Raw genomic sequence first — 19,239 nt, 5'->3', positions numbered from 1 at the left:
TCACAAGAGACACTTAACACTGGTGGGTATGTTTGTATGTGTATGTGTGTGTGTTAGTTGCTCAGTTGTGTCCATCTCCAGGCTTCTCTGTCCATGGGGATTCTCCAGGCAAGAAGACTGAAGTGGATTGCCATGCCCTCCTCCAGGGGATCTTCCCATCCCAGGGATCAAACCCGGGTCTCCTGCATCGCAGGCAGACTCTTTACCATCTGAGGTGCAAGGTGGAAGCTGACATGAAAAAGCATAGAAAGAAGATAGGTAGACTGGTTTAAAAGAGTGAGATAATGGGGGAAAGTGAAACTAGCTAGTAAACTAAGTGATTTGTTTTAAGGACTATTAAGTGTAGGCATTTCATGTGTTTATTAAGAGCAAATGTAGAGATTCTGGAAAGGGAAAGGAGATGCTCACAATCAGCGGAGTTGCTAGTCTTCCCTTGGAAGAATTTAATATTCCATAGGAAGGAAACTGTGTCTCAGGCACTGCTGTAAGCACTTGATGATTATTAACTGATTTAATCCTTTGAAATTGTCCTAATTTTGTGATGGTTCTAAATATTTTAATGAATTTGGCACTCAGAGTCTGATGACATTCAGATATTCACTTTTTAAAAACTCATATATAAATGGAGAAGAGCGCATCTTTATCTTTTTCTCACCAAAAATGACATATGCTCCATTTTCTATGGCATACTCTTTAAAAGGTTGTTTTTCATGGTGTGCTCAATTCTATCTTGGCACCTAGATGTGAAACCATTTTCTTTTTTCCACAATTGCAGAAGAGTTCGATCTGGTAGTGGTATATCTGTCATAAGCTCAACTTCGGTGGATCAGAGGTTACCAGAGGAACCAGTTTTGGAAGATGAACAGCAACAACTAGAAAAGAAACTACCTGGTAAGACAGTCTTTATATTTGAATGTTATAGCCTATTAGAGATTTTCTGTCTCTAAGGCAAAGCTGGAGGTAAAATATATTTAGCTAATGACATTATTGCTGTGTTTCTTTAACTGACCTTAGTCAGAAAGGAGTTGCTTTGCATATGCTTTTTGGATTTTACTATATGTGTAGAATGAAGAAGGTTATGTACTCTGCTGATGCACCTTAAATTGAAATCTATTTAACACTTATCAGAAATTTTATAAATGTTATCTACAAAGCACTGAAAATTGATAAGCCTTTAAGGTGATAGCTTAATACCACCAGTACAGAAATAGAATGTAAAGTTGCCTACTGTTGTTTTCTCATGTTGTTATAGAATCGAAAGCTCCTTGATAGCAAGAAGCTATTTTAAATTTAATAGGAACCTAATTTAAATTACCCTCATTTACAATGAGAAATTCATCATACTATTAAAATATTCTCTGGTGGTTATGAATTATTAATATGAAATGATAATTGGTACTAAGACGCCCTAAGGAAATTTATTATGGAGTCTCTTCATGGTAACTACTCTGTCGGTGTCATTTTGCTGCATTTCAAGTGCTCAGGGAATAATCGACCTGCTCAGGACACTACTAGCTCTGCCGCTCTCCTCTTCAACTAAATTACTTTTTGTTCACTGATAAACTGCTTCCTGGAAATGTTCTTTGTGGAAGTGTGTTGAGTAGAGTGAAGAATCTAAATGTTAATAATACATGGCCCATGCCCTCTAGAAGGTTATGATACAACTGAGGATTTAAGACATCCATATAAAAAACCATCAAAGCAATGCATAACTGTGATAAATTCCTGAAGGCAGAATTACAGATACACAGCAGAGTTTACTTGTGGTTGGTTAGCACAGACTGGCAAATACACTGGCAGTTAACTCTCTATGGAAGAGGTCACAGTGGAGTTGAGATTTGAAGATTAATAGGGTCATTACAGGGGTGGGAAGGAGGAACATTTCAGGTTAATAATCATGGGAATAAAGTCTTCAAGCAAATAAGGACAGGAATCTTTAGAATTTGGAATTTTCTTTTTCTGTTGGTGGAAGACATTTAATTATTTTTTTGGCTTCACTGAGTCTTCATTGCCATGCAAGGGCTTTCTATAGTTGAGGCGAGCTGGGTCAGCTCTGAATTATGGTGTGCGGGCTTCTCATTGCAGTGGCTTCTCTCTTGCTGAGCAAAGGCTCTGGACGAGCTGGCTTCAGTAACTGAAGCTCTCAGGTCCCTCGGTGTGTGGACGCTTCTTGGACTAGGGATTGACCCGTGTCCCCTGCATTGGCAGGTGGATTCCTGTCTACTCTGCCACCCGGGGAGTCCGATGTTTCAAGTTTTGAACAGGATGTGACATTATTAGAGGTTTTGGTTAATGCGTTCTTTCTTTCAACAGCTGTTTATTATGTGCCTCTGTGTATTAAAAATGGGGCCAGATTTTGGAATTAAAAAGGTATATAGGGACTTTCAGTTTTTGTTGTTTTTTTTTAATTGAGGTAAAATTTGCTTAACATAACATTGATCATTCTAAGTCATCTAGCCTGGGTGCCTTAAACAGCAGAAATTTATTTCTCACAGTTCTGGAGGATAGAAAAGTCCACGATCAGGATGCCATCCAGTTCTGTTCCTGGTGGGGGCGCTCTTCCTGACTTGCAGATGGCTGCCCTCTCACCAGATCCTCACTTGGCCTTTTCTGGATGTGTGCACATGAAAAGAGAGAGATGGCTCTCCCTTTTCTTATAAGGCCACTAATTCATAACGAAGGCCCTATAGTCATGACTTTATCTTAACCCGATTTTAAAGGTCTCCTCTCCAAATACCATCCCACTGGGGGTTACTACTTCCACATGTGAATTGATAGGGTGGAAAACACTCAGTCCAAAACAATGGCCATAGCTAGTTACTCAACATTCTCCCTTTTCCCCAGTCCCTAGTAATCATCAATCTGCTTTCTGTATCTTTGGATTTACCCCCTCTGAATATTTCATAGAAACAGTATTATGTACTGGGTGCTCTTTTATGTCTGGCTTCTTTCACTTAGCATAGTATTTTTGAGATTTTACCCACAATGTTGCTCAGTTGCTATGTTGTGTCCTACTCTTTGTGACCCCATGGACTGCAGCATGCCAGGCTTCCCTGTCTTTCACCGTCTCCCAGAGTTTGCTCAAACTCATGTCCATTGAGTCAGTGATGCCATCCAACCATCTCATCCTCTGTCACCCCTTTCTCCTCCTGCCCTCAATCTTTCCCAGCATCAAGGTCTTTTCCAATGAGTTGGCTCTTTGCATCAGGTAGCCAAAGTATTGGAGCTTCAGCTTCAGCAAGCTTCAGCTTCAACATCAGTCCTTCCATTGAATATTCAGGACTGATTTCCTTTAGGATTGACTGGTTTGATCTCCATGCAGTCCAAGGGACTCTCAAGAGTCTTCTCCAACACCACAGTTCAAAAGCATCAGTTCTTAAGTGTTCAGCCTTTTTTGTGGTCCAGGATCCCCTGGAGAAGGGAACACCTACTCACTCCAGTATCCTGGCCTCCAGAATTCCATGGGCTGTAGAGTCCAAGGAGTTGCAAAGAGCCGGACATGACTGAGTGGTTTCCACATTCACTTTTCTCACATCTGTACATGACTACTGGAAAAACATAGCTTAGACTATACAGACCTTTACTGGTGAAGTGATGTCTCTGCTTATTATATGTCTCAGCGTATTAAAATACGCTGTCTAGGTTTGCATGTATCACTACTTCATTCCTTTCTCTGGCTGAGAGGACTTGCAGTTTTAAAGTGGGGAGAGTGAAATGGGTATTGCCTCTTCTGAAACCACTAAAGGAGCAAAAAGAACAAAGAAAACAAAACTTGCTTACCATCTCTGATCTCTCATCTAACTGCCGTATATAAGGAAAGTCTGTCTTCAGTGGAGGCCAGGCAGTAATGTGGGAAGAAGCCAAGAAAGGATGCTCACAGCTACATATCTCAAGACAAAGTGTGAAGTGACAGTTCTTGAAATAGACTGGGAACAATGGGAATGGTGTGCTGCACAGGGTGGCAGTGAGAGCTTCCAGTGTCTGGGGTTGGCTCCCAGCAGAAGCGTGTGCGGCAAACACAAAGCTGAGTAGACACTGCTGAAAACACAGAAGGGACATGGAGCACGGAATTTTTTTTTTTTTTGAAGTAAAATAAAATGGGTGCAAACAGTGTGAGCATGGATCAGAGAAAAAAAAATCGTTGGCCTGAGGATAGACTAAAATTCATTACGTTGGTGCCCTTCAAAGAAGGAAACTGAATAATAGGTTGGAAAAACTAGTTTACTGAGTGTCCTCTGCAAAGTGATTAGGGCACAACCTGCTCTTCAGTGTGAAACCCAGGAGGAGACACATCATCTTACCTCTATTTTCAGCAACCGTTCTGTTTGTTAAAATTGAAAACAGAGTGGCACAGTTTCATGCGAAGGACAAGGAGGTGGACAGGGCAGGGCTTACCTGGTGGTCCAGTGGTTAAGACCCCTGGCTCCCAACCAGGGAGCTAGGGTTTGCGCACTGTTGGGGAACTAAGATACCTCACGCCTTGTGGCCAAAGAAAAAGAGGTGGAAAAGGAGAAGTTTGTGGCATAGAGGAGAGAGTGGGTCAGTTGCTGAATCAAGGTCACAGAAATGGGAAAGGATACAGTAAGAGGGAAGCTATGGAGAATGAGTGATGATGGAGAAGTTCCGTCGAATGATTATTCCAGAAACCGCATTTTGGGCATTGTGAACGCTGTGATGCGGTTCATCTGCAGGGGAGGGTATGTGAACGAGACCCTGAGTGAAAGGGCCTGTCCTGGTGCTTATCCGTGAGGGCAGAGGCAGGCGGGAAGCTTAGGGAGTTCGTGTCTGCAGGTCCGTTACTCATTGCCGGTGTGCCGTGGAGTTTTTCCTTTGAAAATGTCTGTTGAACATCATATGGCTTTTCATGATCGTCCTGTCTCTTGTCTGAAAGTAACCTTTGAAGATAAGAAGCGGGAGAACTTTGAACGGGGCAACCTGGAGCTGGAGAAGCGGAGACAAGCGCTCTTGGAGCAGCAGCGTAAAGAGCAGGAGCGCCTGGCCCAGCTGGAGCGGGCGGAGCAGGAGAGGAAGGAGCGGGAGCGCCAGGAGCAGGAGCGCAAAAGACAACTGGAGCTGGAAAAGCAGCTGGAGAAGCAGCGGGAGCTGGAGCGGCAGAGGGAGGAGGAGCGCCGGAAGGACATCGAGAGGCGGGAGGTGAGCCCCCGGAAACAGCCCGTCGTTAACACGCCGCTCTTACAGACTTGCTTAAGTGGCGGCAGTATACTGAGGCTTCCCTGATGGCTCGGCAGCTAAAGAATCTACCTGCAGTGCAGGAGATGGCAGGAGACACAGGTCCGATCCCTGGTCCGGGGAACTGAGATTCCCACATGCCATGTGCTTAGTAACTCAGTCGTGTCTGACTCTCTGTAACCCCGTGGGCTGTAGCCCTCCAGGCTCCATGGGGATTCTCCAGGCGAGAATACTGGAGCGGGTTGCCGTGCCCTCCTCCAGGGGATCTTCCCAACCCAAAGATCCGAACCTAGGTCTCCCACATTGCAGGCAGATTCTTTATACCGTCTAAGTTTGAAGAAACAAAATTTTAAGAAAGTATAAAAATATGGCCTTCCCTGATGGCTCAGTGGTAAAGAATCTGCCTGCCAGTGCAGGAGATGCGGGTTTGATCCCTGGAATGGGAAAATCTCCTGAAGAAGGAAATGGCAACCCACTCCAGTATTCTTGTCTGGAAAATCCCATGGACTGAGGAGCCTGGCAGGCTACAGTCCTTGGGGTCACAAAGAGTCAGAGACAAGTGAGTGACTGAGTACAATACAACAATAATATGTTAACCCAGTCTTGTTTTTTTCTTTTTACAGTTCAGTAGTTTTAGTTACAACCCACTCCAGTACTCTCCATTGTGTGGAAAATCCCATGGATGGAGGTGCCTGGTGGGCTGCAGTCCGTAGGGTCGCTAAGAGTCCCACGTGACTGAGCGACTTCACTTTCACTTTTCTTTTCATGCATTGGAGAAGGAATGGCCACCCACTCCAATGTTCTTGCCTGGAGAATCCCAGGGATGGGGGAGCCTGGTGGGCTGCCGTCTATGGGGTCGCACAGAGTCGGACACGACTGAAGTGACTTAGCAGCAGCAGCAGCAGCAGCAGTTTTAGTTATTCACCAAGTTGTGTGACCATAACCACTGATTCCTCACCCTGAAAAGAAATTCGTTAACCATTAAGGAGTTACTACTCCCCTTTCCCATTCCACCTTGCCCTTAACAACCACAGATTTACTTTCTGTCTGTATACCTTTGCCTATTCTGGACATTTTTGATAAATGGAATCATAGAATATGTGGCTTTCACGTAGCATAGCTTTCAAGGTTCATCCAGTGTGAAGATTGAATAAATACCTGTTCCTTTTTATAACTGAGGAATATTCCATTACCTGGATAGACAACATTTTATTTATCCACTCAACAATCAACTTGATGGACATTTGGGTTTTTTTCTACCTTTTGGGTATTTTCAATAACGTTGCTGTGAACATTCATGTACAAGTTTTTGATAACCTAGTCTTATGACAAACCTAGTCTTATCAATTAAGTATTTTTTAGCCTTTTTTCTGCATTCATATACACATATAGAAATAGAAAGGTTCATATGGTGGAGAGGCTGAAGGTTTACTGAAATTGTTTTTTTTTTTTAAACCACTGTAATGGTACCACACTAAATAATTAAATTGTTTGGCATCTTTTTCTTTTTCCACTTTAGAAAACAAGTCTAATAATCTTTACTGTATTTTATGGAAGGCTTCCTAAATTTGATGCCATACCTGGATATGGGCCAAGACAATCTCTTGTCTGTCTTTCCAGTTTTAGTGTGTTGTGACAGAAGCAATGCCGTGATCCTCTTGTGTGGATGAAATGTATTTTAAAGATGAGGGATCTTTTTCTTTATAAAAAAATAATACTTTGGTTTCATCTCCTGATGATTGCTTTGGAAAACTTCTAGCTGTAAGCTGCCTTTTCATTCAGGCACGCACACACAGGTAATAACAAGATTTTCCTTTCCAGAATGACAACCAAAAGATAGACCACCCTTCCTTCTTCAATTTTTTTTTAAAGCATTTCAGAGTGTTTGTTCAGAACTGTGTAACTGGCGTTTACAGTATGCCAGGCGTTGATTAGGTCCCTGGAGATGCTGTGGTGACTAGGTGCCCATCCGTCCTCTCGGCCCTCACAGTGTAGCTGGGGCACAAATAGGTAAGAAGCAACTATGATACAATGAAGAGTGCCGGGTGCCCTGACACATCCTCTGCCCAGCAGCGTCAGAGTCAGGGTTGAAGAGAGCTCACGTGGCTGGGAAATTGCAGAACCTTGTGTGCTAACAAGGAAGCAAATGATTAGGGACATGGGAGTCACGGACTTTTAAAGCTTGAGATAAATAATAATTTCTCCTGTGACAGAAGAAATAATAATTACTCGTTTGATGGAAGAAAGGTTTTTTTTGTTTGTTTTGTGGGTTTTTTTTTTTTCTGGGGTTTTTCCTAGGTTAATTTGCCTTTTTTGAAAAGATAATTTTGTTGTATTTATTTGGCTGCTCTAGGTCTTAGTTTCGGCATGTGGGATCTTTAACTGAAGCATGTGGTATCTAGTTCCTTGACCAGGGATCGAACGCGGGCATCCTACATTGGGATCTTGGAGTCCTAGCTACCAGGAAACTCCCATAATTTTCCTTGTTTTCTTTTATGAGTCAGTAAATAAGGAAGAGCAGGTTTACTTACTACACCAAGCATCCTTAAAGGCCTAAGGAATTGAATGTCAGTGATCCTATAGTCCTTTCTGTTCTCAACCCACATGACTATGATAGCTTTTCTGAATATTCTCTTTTTTCCATAGAAGTAATAACATATTTGTATGAAATTTTGTGCTGTTTTATAATGAAAGTCACTTGTCATGTTTAATACTATTTCATCCCTAAAAGAAAAGACTTACTGGATGTAACGTTTATTAAGAGACGTTGAAGAGTGTAAGAACTGAACCGTTAGTAAATCATCTGTTTGTGTATGTCACAGGCTGCAAAACGGGAGCTTGAAAGGCAAAGACAGCTTGAATGGGAACGGAATCGAAGACAAGAACTATTAAATCAAAGAAACAAAGAACAAGAAGACATAGTTGTGCTGAAAGCAAAGAAAAAGACTTTGGAATTTGAATTAGAAGCTCTAGTGAGTAGTTCGATTGTGCTTTGGGAACCCACTTGCATTGAATTGTTAAATGCTAATGATTCTTATTATTTTTCACTTGTTAAAGAATGATAAAAAACATCAATTAGAAGGAAAACTTCAGGATATCAGATGTCGATTGACAACCCAAAGGCAAGAAATTGAGAGCACAAACAAATCTAGAGAGTTGAGAATTGCAGAAATCACCCACCTACAACAACAATTACAGGTGAGAAACTGTGTCCCTTAAAAGCCTTTTGGCTTCCATGCCTTTCTTTGACTCATTTCATTCACTTATTCACCCAGCAAGCAGCAAGCATCTAGCGGGCCAAGATGAAGCAGACAGGGTACCTGCCTGAAAGTAGTTGTTGCTCAGTTGCTAAGTCGTGTCCGATTCTGTGACCCCATGGACTGCAGCACACTAGGCTTCGCTGTTCCTCACTCTCTCCCGGAATTTGCTAAGACTCACGTCCATTGAGTTGGAGATGCCATCCAATCAGCTCATCCTCTGAAAGTAGGCTGTCTGGTAATTCAGCACACATGCTGGGCCTGCTGCATGCCAACTCAGTGCAAGTGCCGGTAAGCACTAAGGATCCAACAGTGGATAGCAGAGACAGAAACCCTGCCCTCATGGAGCTTACCTTCTGTTTGCAGGGTAGACAAGGACTCAGGAAATAAAGAAAAGCATGTTCTCTATTAGAAGAGGGAAAGTTGCTCTGGAGAGCAAGTAGGGAAGAGAGTCTCCAGCAGAGAGGCCTGTGATTTTAAGTAATGTGGTCAGGTCAGGCATCTCTGTGAGTTTGATGCTGGGGCAAAGACTTGAAAGAGGTGAATGGCTGAGCCAGGTGGACATCTAGCAGAGAAAGTTCTAGGTAGTGCAACAGTTGTGCAGAAGAACTGAGGCTGTGAGCTGGTCCCTGGGATGCCAGCTACAGCAAGGAGTCAGCTGTGGTTGGAGCAGCTGGGGGCTGGATCGTGCAGGACCTGTAGTCTACTCCTGGGACTTTAGCTTTACCACGATAACTGCAATAAAGAAGTGCAATTAAGTTTATCAGGGGGAGTTCCAGAGACACGTGTATAGAGAATAGTTGGAGACACAATGGAATACTCTAAGCTGTTCTCCTTTCATTTTATTACCTATTCAACCTTCACCACCAAGTTGTTAAAATTTCATCTGGTTTGGTTTCAAGTGTTGAGCTAGAGGGGCTATCCAATTCATGTAGGCACTGTTCTGCATACCATCCTAAAAGGTGATCAGATTTGGACACCGTGACTTTAATTTCAGCTTCTTTTTCTCAGCCTGACGGTTTTGAGATTTTTCCATATTTTTGACTGAATCAGTCCTTTGTTCCTTTTCATCAGTTCAGTCAGTTCAATCATGTCCAACTCTTTTTGCAACCCCGTGGACTGTGGCACGCCAGGTCTCCCTGTCCATCACCAGCTCCCAGATCTTGCTTAGACTCATGTCCATCAAGTTGGTGACGCCATCCAACCATCTCATGCTCTGGCGTCCCCTTCTCCTCCTTTATCAGTGACTCAGTTCTTCGCATCAGGTGGCCAAAGTATTGAAGCTTCAGCTTCAACATCAGTCCTTCCAATGAATATTCAGGACTGATTTCCTTTAGGATTGACTGGTTTGCTCTCCTTGCAATCCAAGGGTCAAGAGTCTTCTCCAACACCACAGTTCAAAAACATCAATTCTTTGGCGTTCAGCTTTCTTTATAGTCCATCTCTCCCATACATGACTACTGGAAGAAGCAGAGCTTTGACTAGATGGAAAATTTGGCATTACTTCGTTGGCAAAGTAATGTCTCTCCTTTTTAATATGCTGTCTAGGTTGGTCATAGCTTTTCTTCCTTCTCATCACTGAGTAGTAATTCCTTATTTATCCCATCATCTGCTGAGGGACATGTAGGTTTTTTCCAGTTTTGGACTTTATGACTAAAGCTGCAATGAGCATTTACTTATATTTCTTTATGCGGAAATATATTTTATTTCTCTTGGTTAAATTTTAGGAGGGGAATTACTGTCATATAAGTATGTGCTTAACCATGTCAGAGTCTATCAAACTGTTTCTAAAGTGGTTGTATCATTTTACATTCTCACCAGCAGTGTTTGAGTCCTTCAGTTGCTCCTTACTCTTGCCAACACTTTCTTTTGTCATTATTTTTAGCATCTCTGGTGGGTGGGTAACAATGTCTCATGTAACTTTAATTTGCATTTCCATGAAGGCTAAATGTTGTTGGGTGTTGGTTCTTATGTGTATTAGCATGCATCTTCTGTATGTGTTTTGTGAACAAATCTTTAACTCATCCTTTATTGGGTTGCTTATCTTATTATCAGAGTTCTTTATATAGTCTTATAAGAAGTCCTTTGTCAGATAGGTGTTTTGCAAATATTTTCACCTAGTCTCTGGCTTGCCTTTTCATTTTTGTAATGGTGTTTCTTAAGGGGCAGATGTTTTAAATTTTGATAAAGTTGAATTTATTTTTTCTTTTACAGTTTTTTATGTTCTATCCAAGAAAGCTTTGACTATCCCAAGGTTGAAGATGTTTTCCCTTATGTTTTCTCCCAGAAGTTTTACACTTTTATCTAACATATTTAATTCTGTGATCCATTTTTGATTGATTTTTACATTAAGTAAGGAAGTGAGAGTCACTTTTTTCCATACAGACACCCAGTTTGTTCTATCAATATTTATTAAAAACCTAAGTAGCTTGTTGATAATCAGCTGACCACCCTTTGTAAAAATCTTCTAGACTCTCTTTTGTTCCATTGATCTCCATCTATCCTTTTACCAGTATTTCCCTCTGTTGACCTGCAACTATGGAGATTTTAAAGTGTTTTTTCCTCCTTTATTTTATTTATATGGTGCTTTACATTGATTTAAATTTGAATGTTAAACCAACTTTCCATTCTTGGGGTAAACTGCCTTTCAGTTCAGTTCAGTTCAGTCGCTCAGTCATGTCCGACTCTTTGTGACCCCATGGACCACAGCACACCAGGTCTCCCTGTCCATCACCAGCTCCCAGAGTTTACTCAAATTCATGTCCATTGAGTTGGTGATGCCATCCAACCATCTCATCCTCTGTTGTCCCCTTCTCCGCCCGCCATCAATCTTTCTCAGCATCAGGGTCTTTTCCAGTGAGTCAGTTCTTCGCATCAGGTGGCCAAAGTATTGGAGCTTCAGCTTCAACATCAGTCTTTCCAATGAATATTCAGGGCTGATTTCCTTTAGGATTAACTTGTTGTGTCTCCTTGCAGTGCATGGGACTCTCAAAAGTCTTCTCCAACACCACAGTTCAAAAGAATCCATTCTTCAGTGGTCAGCTTTCTTTATAGTCCAACTCTCACATCCATACATGACTACTGGAAAAACCATAGCCTTGACTAGACGAACCTTTGTTGACAAAGTAATGTCTCTGCTTTCCAATATGCTGTTTAGGTTGGTCACAACTTTTCTTCCAAGGAGTAAGTGTCTTTTAAATTCATGGCTGAAATCACCATCCGCAGTGATTTTGGAGCCCAAAAAATAGTTTCCCCCTCAGTCAGTCTCTCCCATCAGAAAGCTTCCATAAACCTCTTATCCTTCTCCATCAGAGGGCAGAGAGACCGAAAACCATAATCACAGAAAACCAATCTAATCACATGGACCACAGCCTGTCTAACTCATTGAAACTGCCCTTAGTCATGGTGTATTATTGTTTTAAAAATTATTGTTTAGATCAACTTCTTATTATTATGACCCTTTTTATTTAAATTCATGGGGGACATTAGTTTCATCTAGCTTTGGGTAGATGTACATAGGTAGATTACATAGGGTAATAAGTACATAAATAAGGTGTATTCTTTTTATTTTCTAAGAATTATATGAAATGGTAGTCCTCCCTTGATATTCATGGGGCCCTGGTTCCAAGCCCCCTGGTTCCATTTGAGGATACCAAAATCCATGGATGTTCAAATTCTTTATGTAAAATGGATAGTATGACAGTCCTTTTGTGTCTGCATATTTGGATTGAAATTTGATCCTAAGCTTGCTGAATCCAGATGGACTGGATGGTAGACTGTCTGTAGTGGTAGCTACTGTTTATTGAAGGCCTGGCATGTGAAGACCTTAATGTGAATATTAAATAGATGTCCATATTATCCTAGTAAGGGCAGTATCATTACTCTCATAAGTGGAATTGAAGGCATGGCATGTGAAGACCTTAATGTGAATATTAAATAGAATTCCACAATACCCTAGTAAGGGCGGTATCATTACTCTCATAAGTGGGAAAGTGAAGATTCTAGAAGGGAATATTCTGTTTCGGAATCAGTTTCTAGCTGGGCAACAAGAATCCAAATTTAACCCAGTTTATGTTACTTCTACACTTTCCTTCTTAAGTTGACCCCACCCTGCCTCCCTAGCCAACCCTTTCAGCTTCTCTCTTAAAATCCTATATGAAAGTATGAAAGTGTTAGTTGCTCAGTTGCATCCGCCTCTTTGCGAACCCATGGACTGTAGCCCACCATGCTTCTCTGTCCATGGGATTTTCTGGGCAAGAATACTGGCGTGGGTAGCCATTCCCTTCTCCAGAGGATCTTCCTGACCCAGGGATTGGACCCAAAGTCTGCTGCATTACAGGCGGATTCTTTACCATCTGACCCACCAGGGAAGATTAAAACCCTATATATTTCTAAAAGACTTTCTCTGCCCGCCTTTCATAGTTATCAGACTGCAGTCTCAGTGCAGTTGGTCCGCCTGTGCAGATTCAACAGCCCTAGGATTCAGAGTACCATCATACTCAGCTATTTTATGTAAGGGACTTGGACGTCCTTGAGTTCTGTTATTGTGGAGATCCTGAAACCAGTACTTCATGGATACGAGGGATTACTGTTTCCGGCCTAAAGTTTTGGTGGCTTTTACTAGTGAAGCCTTATGGACCTGGACATTTAATTGTGGTAGGACTTACAATTGCAAAATTTGTTTAGTAGATACAGGGCTATTCCAGTTTTCTATTTGTGCTGTATTCTCTTTTGATAATTTGTATCTTTCAGTGAATGTGTCTGTTTCATCTAAGTTAACAAATTTATTTGTATAAAATTGTTTACAATGTTCTCTTATTACTCTTTGCAAGTTTGTAGCATCTGTAGCAATGTTGAGTCCTGACGTTGGGAATTTGTGTCCTTTACCTCCCACTCCAGCTCCCCCTCTCCTCCTCCTTCTTTTTGTTCTCTCCCTTCTCTTCCACCTCCCTCTTTTCTCCATCAGTCTAGCTAGGAACTAATTGGCTTTATTGATTTTTTTTTAAATAAATGTTTTATTTTATTTTTTCTCTATGGTATCTCTGTTTTCTATTTCATTTACTTAGGCTCCTTATTATTTCCTTCCATTTACTTATTTTGGGTTTAATTTGCTTCTATCTAGCCTATTAAGAAGAAGCTTAGATTATTGAATTTGGACCTTTCTTGATTTCTGATAATGTGTAAACATGTTAAGCTGTGAATTTCCTTCCAAGCATTGTCATAGCCATATTACACAGATTTTAATTACACAGCATTTTAATATGCTGTATTTTTATATTCATCCCATTCAGAACCTGTTTTTTATTTCCTTTGTCATTTCTTTGAAGGGTTATTTAGAATTATGCAGTTTAGTTTCCAAATACCTGGATTTCTTTTTTTTTTTTTGAGCTGTCTGATTGATTTCTGGTTTATTTATGGTATGATCTGTGAGCACAGCCTGTGTGATTTTAATCCTTTTAAGTTTATTGAGACTTATGTTATCGCTCAGCATGTGATCTGTTTTGGTGAAGGTTCCGTGTCACTTGTGAAGAATGTGTTGAAGCTGAGTAGGGTGTCCCCCAAATGCAAGTCGATCAAGTTGGTTCTTAGTGTTGTTCATATCTTCAGTGTCCTTCCTGATTATCACGGAAATCCTAATCAATTTGAGATTTGAAATATTAGGATATGACATATAATGCAAATAGTATCAAAAGTTCACAGCTAGAAATTATTTGAAAATATTTTAAAATGCATGCACGAGTACAATCTTTTCTGTTAACTCTTTGTGTCTTTCACTAACTATTTATGAGAAGTTTCATAAAATATGCCCTTAGAAAATTTAGGACTGGAAACCATAGTTTTATTAATTATCTCACTGAATGCTGTGTGCCCATACATATGTTTACGATTGATGCTTAGTGTGTTTAGTTATTGAAAATAAAATACAAATCAAGGTTCCTGAAAAAGCAGTGAAGTTAAAAATAATGCATAGTTTGAAGAAAGTCAGGTACATAGTAGGCAATGATATTTCAGTTTTCTTTCTTTATAAGTATTAGCAGATTCTTGCTATGCAAATGAGTCAAGTAGCCCTTCATACAGATTTGACCTATTTTAGAAAGTTAGCTTGTACATTTAGAAGTAATGTTGGGACTTCCCTGGTGGTCCACTGGTTAAGATTCCATGTCTCAGTGGTTTTGAGCCAGGCCTCCTCTTGATACTTCCTTGTTTGCTCTGGTTCAGGAAAGAAAATCTGGGATTGGGTCAGAGACGTGGCCTTGGTTTAGTGAGGTGAATAAGAGGAGGAGCCCAGTTGGCTATGCTTTTTTGGGAAAATGGTCTGATCTGTGTGTTCTGTTTTGTCTAAATTTGGCAGGATTGGGGGAAGTACTTTCGTTTGTGTGGATTATTCATGTGAGAAGATGCTTCCAGTTGTTCTCCACTGAGCTGTATGGCCCTATAGTTGGGACGTATAGTACACAAAGATTTCTTACAAGCCAGTCGGTATCTAAAAGTGGTTGTTCCGGAAAGGACTGGTTTTTCACCTCTGGTGAAAATTTTTCATGAAGACATTTTTACTTTTTCAAACGAAAAGTTAATACATAGAGATTTATTTTTCTTAAGTCAGAGTAAAAATGAAAGTCAAATGCATGCGTGCGTGCATGCTAAGTCACTTCTATATGACTCTTTGCAACCTCACAACTGTTGCTGGCAGACTCCTCTGTCCATGGGATTCTCCAGGCAAGAATACTTGAGTGGCTGCCATACCCTCCTCCAGGGGATCTTCCCAGCCCAGGAATCAAACCTGGGCTTGCATTGCAGGAGGATTCTTTACCACTGAGCCATTGGGGAAGCTCCAAAAGTCAAATATTCCTTAATAAAGGCTACAAAAGCTGTCTTTTTTCCTGATACATGTAGAAGCTACATTGAATAGTTTAAGCTGAACTTAGGCAAATACAGTTGCTTCTCAAGTCACCTGTGAAAACTCCTCACAGTCTTGTACACTGTGGTTTAGCTTTATCTATGTCAGTTAAAAAATAGTCGATTCAAGATTTCTGTGCAGCTGTTTAAAACTGTGGCTTTATCCTCAGTGGTGGAGCCACATATGGCACCTAAGATTCTCGTTATTAAAGTCCTGTTTTGAATTCTGTTTCCGACTTCAGGTGTATGGTCACCCTCAGTTTGGCCCTACGACGGATCAAAGTTCAGGACAGAACAGTTCCTGTTTAAACTACTGAGTCAGTTTACAAATAGCAGGGTCACTGCATTTGTATTTCATCCTAGTGCAATTTGAGAGATCATTCCTTTCCATTTTCTCTGCTGAGTTGTACTTGTGGTTCACTTTTAAAAGCTTATAAATAGGCAGTGAGTCAATAAAAATGTAAGAAATATCAAGGGAGCTATAACTGTCTTGTTTAAACTTTATATCAGTGAAAAGCATTTGGCAAACAATTAATTTCTTGGCAAGAAAACAACAACAACAACCCTGACTAGTGATTAAATGCAGTTTTGCTGTAGATGATTTGGGATGAGGTTAGGAGAATCTTTGAGGGAGCAGAAAATTGACCTCTTCCTGCCAGGACTTTGGATCTAAACATGTCAGTTTTCTCCACCATTCATTGCTGTGTTCTCCTTCTCTTCTAGGAGTCCCAGCAAATGCTTGGAAGACTTATTCCAGAAAAACAGATACTCAATGACCAACTGAAACAAGTTCAGCAAAACAGTTTGCACAGTAGGTGTTTTCTTTTTAAAGTTGAATTTTCCTTCCTCACAGGCAAGAAGAAATGAGAACCTGAAAAGCCGTTTTTCCTCACTGCCAGTTTATTTTTCTTATCTCGCCATGTTTTTCTAAAACAGGGGATTCACTTCTCACACTCAAAAGAGCCTTAGAAGCAAAAGAACTGGCTCGGCAGCAGCTACGAGACCAGCTGGATGAAGTGGAGAAAGAAACTAGATCAAAATTACAGGAGATAGATATTTTCAACAATCAGCTGAAGGTACCTATTCTGTGTGTGCCTACATGTTATGTCTTACGTTGTTAATTTTTCTAAGTGGCCAAGATGGTTAGTTGATATTTGACCTCCAGGCAGGAAAACTTATTCTGCTGGTTTGTCAGCCTTCATAGAAAGCCCTCACATTTATAGATGAACATAAAACAATCTAAGTTGAATTTTTGTCCATTAAAAAATAAAAATGAATTTGGCCTCTTTAAATAAAGGGCTGAGTAAATGGCCCCGACTTGACGTCTGTCTTTTACATGAATACATTTTTGCTTATCTTCATCCTTGTGTCTATTGAGAACTCCATCAAGTTGTACTGCCAAAAGCTTGGCTCCAAAAGCTGCATCTTTCTTATGTTGTTTGAAGAAGACTGAAAAGGAACTATTTTCTCTTTGAAACCTAAGAATTTTTTTGCCACTTTTTACCATCAGGATTGTCCTTGAATATAGATAGATCTTTATTTTGTGACCTCACACTGTAAAATATTATGGTTAGTGGAGTAATTACCTTTGTCTCTGTGGTGGAAGTGGTGCATGGTTTTGTTATATTTTCACAGTGTAACTCAGGAGAATGCCAAAGCTCCCAGGGAATATACAGGTGGTGAAATCACAGCCTTTTTCTGATTTGGTGCTTTTGGTTTAACGTGACAGCTTTATCATCTTAAGAATGATTATTATCCTGTAATAGAATATCTTGAAATGCAAACAGCTTATTTCCTGTTAACAGCAATCACATACTTTAGATTTAAGTAGATATTGAAGTTTTTAATCAATTATGTTCTTTTAAGAAGTTGGACTTTACACTTTTTTTTTTTCCTCAAATATTTTCTGTTTGCAACTAAAATCCTTTATACTTGCTTCTGGCCAGTTTAGCTTCTGGTACTTAGAAAAAGTTTAAATAATTTTCTTCATTATTCTGTTCTTCAATATTAGAAATACAAAAACAAATTTGAAAGCATATTTGAGATTTTTAGTTGACTTTAGAATTTTGATTCTAGGCCAGCTTGTCTAGACATTTGAGTTTGAGGTATTTACACTGTGTTTTCAGAGTAATAAGTAATGAGGTTTTCATAATTATACAATTCCAGGAAGATGATCTTAGAGGAAATATTATTTGAGCCAACTTACTGTTGTGAGTTTTTTTAAAATATTGCTTTCATGCTTACACTGAATATGTGTTTGTTATGTGTGTATATGCACTCTATATTTTCTGTATGTGTACATACATGCTTATGTGTCTTACATAAATACTGGAATTACAGCTGTCAGCTCTCCTTCTCCGGAATAAATAGAAACACTGACATTACCGCTCATTATTACTTGTCACTATTTCAAGCAAAAAGAATATGGTGCTATGGCACCCTTGTAATCCTTATTAATAGTCTCTTGAAATATAAACTTAACTATTCAGATGTTTTCTGACCCAGGCGGTACTCCAGATTTATGCCTTAATCTTAAGTTTCCTTTCTCTAACAGTTTGGCCCAAAGCAAGGTTCACATTTCAGAAGATGGGCTCTGGTCAGTGGTTTTTGATAATGCCTGGATAACTTACAGATTATTTTTGCTGTTGTACTGTTTTCATTGCTAAAGAGCACACCCTGCAAATGTGATGTGAGTCACTCTCACTGTTTAGTTGACTAATGCTGACTTCAGTATTGAGAGAGTTTTTAGACCTTTATTCTCCTGGCCCATTTCCCAAATATGTGTGTTTATCGCTCAGTTATGACTGACTCTTTGTGACCCCATGGACTGTAGCCCACCAGGCTCCTCTATCCATGGACTTCTCCAGGCAAGAATGCTGCCGTGAGTTGCCATTTCCTTCTCCAAGGAATCTTTCCATCCCAGGGATCGAACCTGGGTCTCCTGCACTGCAGGCAGATTCTTTACCATTTGAGCCACCAGGGAAACTCGAATATACTTGTTTTTATATATTTCTTTCTGTTGTAACTTTTCTTTTAGTTTTCCATTATTACTTTAAGTCAGTGTGGAGTGTGGAGAGTGAAAAAAAAATCACAAGCCAGTATGTAGCTACATTGGTTTGTTATTTAAAACAAATAAAAGTTTGGAGGACTTAGTGACCATATTATGTTTCTGACAGTTGTTATTTCTAGTATTTCTCTCCAACCTGGTGAGATCAAAACAGAAACAGATACACTGAAGATCAAAAGATTTATAATATGAGGGGAACAGTTCTTGAGGCTGTAGCCCTTTGCCTGGCAAAGAAATAAAGCCACTCTTTCCTTCTTCTGCAAAAAAAAAAAAAAAAAAAAAAAAGATGTATAATTTGAGACAGCCCAGAGGCAGATTTAAGATTTTAGCCTCTTGAGTATCTCCTGTCTGTTTCCTTTGTTATAATCACATTCATGAATGTGAAGCTTTTTCCTTTTTCTTATTACTTTAGAGCTTTGTTGTTGGTGTTTAGTCACTAAGTCGTGTCTGACTGTTTTGCAACCCCATGCACTGTCGTCCGCTAGGCTGCTTTGTCCATGGGATTTCCTAGGCTATAATACAGTTTCTTGATTCAGGGATTGGATCTGTGTCTCTTGCATTGGCAGACGAATTCGTTACCACTAGCAGTTATAATTTCTCCTAAGATGAGATGAACTAGGCGAGCCAGCATTCTGACCCTTTGGGATTTCTTCCGTGTGTCCCTTGATACAGCAGTACCTCCACAGCATCCTCACTAATGTTGGCAAAAATTACTTCTACCTTGCCGAAACACTTCAACTGTCCAGTAATTCCACACATCAGGTTTGATGGTGTGAATTTGCTCTATCCTAAACCTTCCTCTCCCCAGAGGAAACCAGCCTGGAGAGT

General features: G+C 40.3%; 1 protein-coding gene across 9 annotated transcripts in view; it reads left to right on the top strand.

The window, feature by feature from the left end:
- Positions 1–19,239, top strand: part of ITSN1 (intersectin 1) — a 251,132-nt gene that overhangs the window by 116,639 nt on the left and 115,254 nt on the right. For all 9 annotated transcript variants that reach the window (XM_043892810.1, XM_043892808.1, XM_043892809.1 and 6 more), the window contains exons 11-16: positions 776–891; positions 4,892–5,154; positions 8,013–8,162; positions 8,248–8,388; positions 16,068–16,155; positions 16,281–16,420. In XM_043892810.1, the coding sequence (XP_043748745.1) occupies positions 776–891; positions 4,892–5,154; positions 8,013–8,162; positions 8,248–8,388; positions 16,068–16,155; positions 16,281–16,420 (898 nt within the window). The remainder of the gene's footprint in view (positions 1–775; positions 892–4,891; positions 5,155–8,012; positions 8,163–8,247; positions 8,389–16,067; positions 16,156–16,280; positions 16,421–19,239) is intronic.

This window comes from Cervus elaphus, chromosome 31 (assembly GCF_910594005.1).
Source record: "Cervus elaphus chromosome 31, mCerEla1.1, whole genome shotgun sequence".
Classification (NCBI taxonomy): Eukaryota; Metazoa; Chordata; class Mammalia; order Artiodactyla; family Cervidae; genus Cervus; species Cervus elaphus.
This window is presented reverse-complemented; position numbering and strand designations above follow the sequence as displayed.